Consider the following 5,000-nt stretch of genomic DNA (forward strand, 5'->3'; position numbering starts at 1 on the left):
TCGGGGGGAGGCTGCCCGTCCGCACCACACTCCAGGCTGGCCGGCTGACCCAGCACAGCGGAGAACTCCGACCGCGGAACACTCAACACCGGGGGCACTGGGGGTCAGAGGTGGCATTAGACAGACACAACTACCTCATCACACGCCATATGGCTGTAGTGTATATGCACAGATGACAGGATACAGGATCATGACCATGTGATGTAGATATGTGTAGAATGCATAAGCCCTGATGTCATGACCATGTGATGTAGATATGTGTAGAATGCATAAGCACTGATGTCATGACCATGTGATGTAGATATGTGTAGAATGCATAAGCACTGATGTCATGACCATGTGATGTAGATATGTGTAGAATGCATAAGCACTGATGTCATGACCATGTGATGTAGATATGTGTAGAATGCATAAGCACTGATGTCATGACCATGTGATGTAGATATGTGTAGAATGCATAAGCACTGATGTCATGACCACAACACTTACTGTCCCCTCAATACAGCTGCTTGGTATAAATGTGCATTAAGCTCTCACAGCAAAACAGTTACAGTTAGAGCAGCTGTGGCCATACCCTTTGATCTCCATTACTGCACTGATGATGGTCTGAATGGGAGCACTTTGCACTTTTCACTGACTGGGTTAAAAATTGCATCGGCAACATTGTTGTGCAAGTTCTTTCTAGACTGAAGCATTGATCTCCATTAGCCATGTTCCTGTTCCGCCACCTAGTCCCCACCCAGAACATGCTCCTGTTCCGCCACCTAGTCCCCACCCACAACATGCTCCTGTTCCGTCACCTAGTCCCCTCCTAGAACATGCTCCGTACCTTGCAGAACCAGGCGGATTCTACCCACGGCAGTGCCAGCTGCGTTCTGAGCCAGGCACTGGTAGGTTCCGGCATCGCCCAGGGTAACCCGAGAGAACTTGAGGGCTCCATTGGACAGAAGAGCCATCCGGTGCCCTGAGGAACATACAAGCATGAGGAACACACACAGAACACACACAGATGAGGAACACACACAGATGAGGAACACACAATACACACACGGAACACACTCAGAATAAGGAACACACACAAAACACACATGGATGAGGAACACACACAGATGAGGAACACACACAGAACACACATGGATGAGGAACACACACAAAACACACATGGATGAGGAACACACACAAAACACACACGGATGAGGAACACACACAGATGAGGAACACACACAGATGAGGAACACACACAGATGAGGAACACACACAAAACACACACGGATGAGGAACACACACAGATGAGGAACACACACAGATGAGGAACACACACGGATGAGGAACACACACAGATGAGGAACACACACAAAACACACATGGATGAGGAACACACACAGATGAGGAACACACACAGATGAGGAACACACACAGAACACACATGGATGAGGAACACACACAAAACACACAGATGAGGAACACACACAGATGAGGAACACACACAGATGAGGAACAAACACCAATGAGAGGCCTTTAGTCAGATTTAGTCTTTAGTCAGGTTTACCAGGAGCTTCTTAATAAATACAAACAATCTTAAACTTGCTCTGGACTTCCACATCAAATGACATGAGTGTACATGAGTGTCCTCTGTAACCAGCAGCTGGACACGAGCACTTGGAGCATGTTCAGCACCTAGCAACAGAGTTGAATGCCTCACCGGTTGCCAGGGGAACACCCTCCCTCTGCCAGGTGATGGAGGGTCGGGGGAAGCCTGTGACATCACAGGGCAGGACGACACCCTGGTGCAGCACCACCTGGACTTCCTCGGCCATGGGTCTGACCTCTGGAGGCTCTACATCAACACAGGAGAGGAGAGGAGAGGTTGGGCTCTTACAGTGGACACAGGAGAGGAGAGGAGAGGAGAGGAGAGGAGAGGTTGGGCTCTTACAGTGGACAGAGGAGAGGAGAGGAGAGGAGAGGTTGGGCTCTTACAGTGGACAGAGGAGAGGAGAGGAGAGGTTGGGCTCTTACAGTGGACAGAGGAGAGGAGAGGTTGGGCTCTTACAGTGGACAGAGGAGAGGAGAGGAGAGGTTGGGCTCTTACAGTGGACAGAGGAGAGGAGAGGAGAGGAGAGGTTGGGCTCTTACAGTGGACAGAGGAGAGGAGAGGAGAGGAGAGGTTGGGCTCTTACAGTGGACAGAGGAGAGGAGAGGTTGGGCTCTTACAGTGGACAGAGGAGAGGAGTTAATTACTTAATGAATTAAAGCAACACCATGGAGTTTTTCAACCTTCATAATATATTTCCAAGACCGTTGTGATGGTACATCAACTTACAATAGGTTGAATGACACGTATGCCATAGCCTGAAGGGGTCTGTATCGCTTTTACTGGCACTACAGAACTTAACAGATGAGTCTTTAGACCCCTCTTGAAAGACCCAAAGCTATCGCAAGAATGCAGAACACTAAGCAACTCATTCCACCAATGAGGAACCACCGAGGAAACGAGACATGAAGTACGGGGGAAGTCGTGAGGTGGGGGCTGATGTAGGGCGGGGCTCACCTTGCACGCTGAGAGCGACATGTTTGTAGGCCACGCCTGCAGGGTTGCGGGCTGCACAGGTGTACCTCCCTGCATGGCTTGGGAGACTAGCAGTGATCTCCAGAGCACCTGCACACACAGACGCACACACAGACACACACACACAGACACACACATATTCACATCTTAGTAAAGTCATGTGTGAATGCATACATGCATTATGTAGCCTGTCGCATCTGATGACTGCTTAGTCTGGGAAACCTCAGCCTTTGTACCAAAATACTCATGTGAAGATAATGAGTCATATTGTGGTGTACTGAAGCTGTAGTGATCCATCTTTAAAACAATCTGATTACCAAAGGACACCACTTTATTGTGTCCATTTACATTTACATTTATTCATTTGCTAGGTACTTTTATCCTAAGCGACTGACAGTAAATGAATAACATTATTAACATTATTATTTAGGATATTGATGTATCCTTTGGTATTCCCTCACAGCATATATAAGCATCACTAACAGCATCTCTGTAAATCTAGTGGTAGGTTAGATGTGGTTCTGTGTGCAGCCTGTAGGGGGCGGGTGAGGTGTGGTTCTGTGTACAGCCTGTAGGGGGCGGGTGAGGTGAGGTTTTGTGTGCAGCCTGTAGGGGGCGGGTGAGGTGAGGTTCTGTGTGCAGCCTGTAGGGGGCGGGTGAGGTGAGGTTCTGTGTGCAGCCTGTAGGGGGCGGGTGAGGTGAGGTTCTGTGTGCAGCCTGTAGGGGGCGGGTGAGGTGAGGTTCTGTGTGCAGCCTGTAGGGGGCGGGTGTGGTTCTGTGTGCAGCCTGTAGGGGGGCAGGTGAGGTTCTGTGTGCAGCCTGTAGGGGGCGGGTGAGGTTCTGTGTGCAGCCTGTAGGGGGGGCAGGTGAGGTTCTGTGTGCAGCCTGTAGGGGGCGGGTGAGGTTCTGTGTGCAGCCTGTAGGGGGCGGGTGAGGTGTGGTTCTGTGTGCAGCCTGTAGGGGGGGCGGGTGAGGTTCTGTGTGTACCCGTGGGCAGGACCCGGTGACTACCCCCACGGGAACCCAGCTGGGCGCCGCTCTTGGTCCAGCTGACTGTTGGTTCTGGACGGCCCGTTGCCTGGCAGGGCAGAACCACGGGAGACATCTTAATCGCCGTGATGGTGGTGACATCATCCTCGATGGTCGGGGGGACTTCAGGACACAGAAACAGCAGAGACCTTACATCAACTCACAGGGCTACTGCACAATATGTGTGTGTGTGTGTGTGTGTGTGTGTGTGTGTGTGTGTGTATTACAGTTTTTGCCCATTGGTTGAACACTTTTTGCAAAACTCGGCTCATTGTGTCAAAACTTTACACACAAGCACACAAGACACAACACTGGGAAATAAACCATTCACATCTATGTCCAATTGAAACACTGCTATCAAAACCTAACAATCCTTTGTCAAAATGTCACTTTAATGACAAAATGAAACACATATGAATACAATTTTTAGATTAGCAGCAACACACTAGTGTACTTTATTTAAAACACCGCAGTCTTTCATTTACACTGCTTTTATTCAGTTTATCAGTTAGCATTCGGTGAAGCTCAATGTAACACTTACAGTTTGTTTTCCAAAAAAGGTTTTGACAAAAAACAAAAATGAAAGTACTGAAAGGTTACAAATGACATCAACTCAATGCTGTACATCACAGTACTATACTTTACAGTACAGTACAGTAAATGCAGTAACACAAAAATAAAATAAAAACAAAAGTACACTACTGTAAAACAGGCTTAGATGTGGTGGACTCTCTGCCCAGCTTCCCTCATTGTCAGGCCATGATTTATCACATGATCCACTAAAGTTTCTCTAATATCATCTGACATATTGTTCTGTGCATAGCCTCTTCCACCACCTCCTACTCCTCTCTCTCTTTGTCTTCCTCTTCCTCTACCTCTTGCTCTCTCTGCCTCCATGCTTGCAAAGTTCTCAAAATGGCTCAACTGAGGCCTATTTGTGGCTGGCTGATTGGTGTTCAGTTTTGTAAGTAAGTTTTTTCACATGTGTGTCAAAGTGTTTTCAATCACCCAATGTGTTTTGTATTTTGAATAGATGTGTTGTCCCAATGATACTGTACCATGAGATTTCATTTATGAACGAAGTGTCTTATGTATGAAATAGTGTGTAGTGTGCAGGAGCAAGTGTGTTGCAGAATTGCAACTAAGTGCAAAGCAGCGCTTTTGTTTAAGGTCTGGATACACTGTGTTTAAGGTATGACACTGTGTTTAGGGTATGGATACACTGTGTTTAGGGTATGGATACACTGTGTTTAGGGTATGGATACACTGTGTTTAGGGTATGGATACACTGTGTTTAAGGTATGACACTGTGTTTAAGGTATGGATACACTGTGTTTAGGGTATGGATACACTGTGTTCAGGGTATAGTAACAAAAGCTTCAAGCTTGGTTACTTTGGTCTAAGC

The 5,000-nt window shown here is 47.6% G+C and overlaps 1 protein-coding gene across 1 annotated transcript in view; it reads right to left on the minus strand.

The window, feature by feature from the left end:
- hmcn2 (hemicentin 2) overlaps positions 1–5,000 on the minus strand; it is a 152,926-nt gene that overhangs the window by 16,784 nt on the left and 131,142 nt on the right. Inside the window, exons 58-62 of the mRNA XM_076270721.1 lie at positions 3,554–3,718; positions 2,549–2,656; positions 1,703–1,837; positions 830–964; positions 1–97 (exon numbers count right to left, since the gene is read on the minus strand). The exon at positions 1–97 is cut by the window's left edge and continues 173 nt beyond it. Coding sequence (XP_076126836.1) covers positions 1–97; positions 830–964; positions 1,703–1,837; positions 2,549–2,656; positions 3,554–3,718 — 640 coding nt within the window. The remainder of the gene's footprint in view (positions 98–829; positions 965–1,702; positions 1,838–2,548; positions 2,657–3,553; positions 3,719–5,000) is intronic.

Source organism: Alosa pseudoharengus, unplaced genomic scaffold (genome assembly GCF_046254945.1).
Source record: "Alosa pseudoharengus isolate Yale_2024_CS ecotype anadromous, Long Island Sound unplaced genomic scaffold, YU_APseudo_1.1 YU_APseudo_1.1_scf_6, whole genome shotgun sequence".
NCBI classification, from domain to species: domain Eukaryota; kingdom Metazoa; phylum Chordata; class Actinopteri; order Clupeiformes; family Clupeidae; genus Alosa; species Alosa pseudoharengus.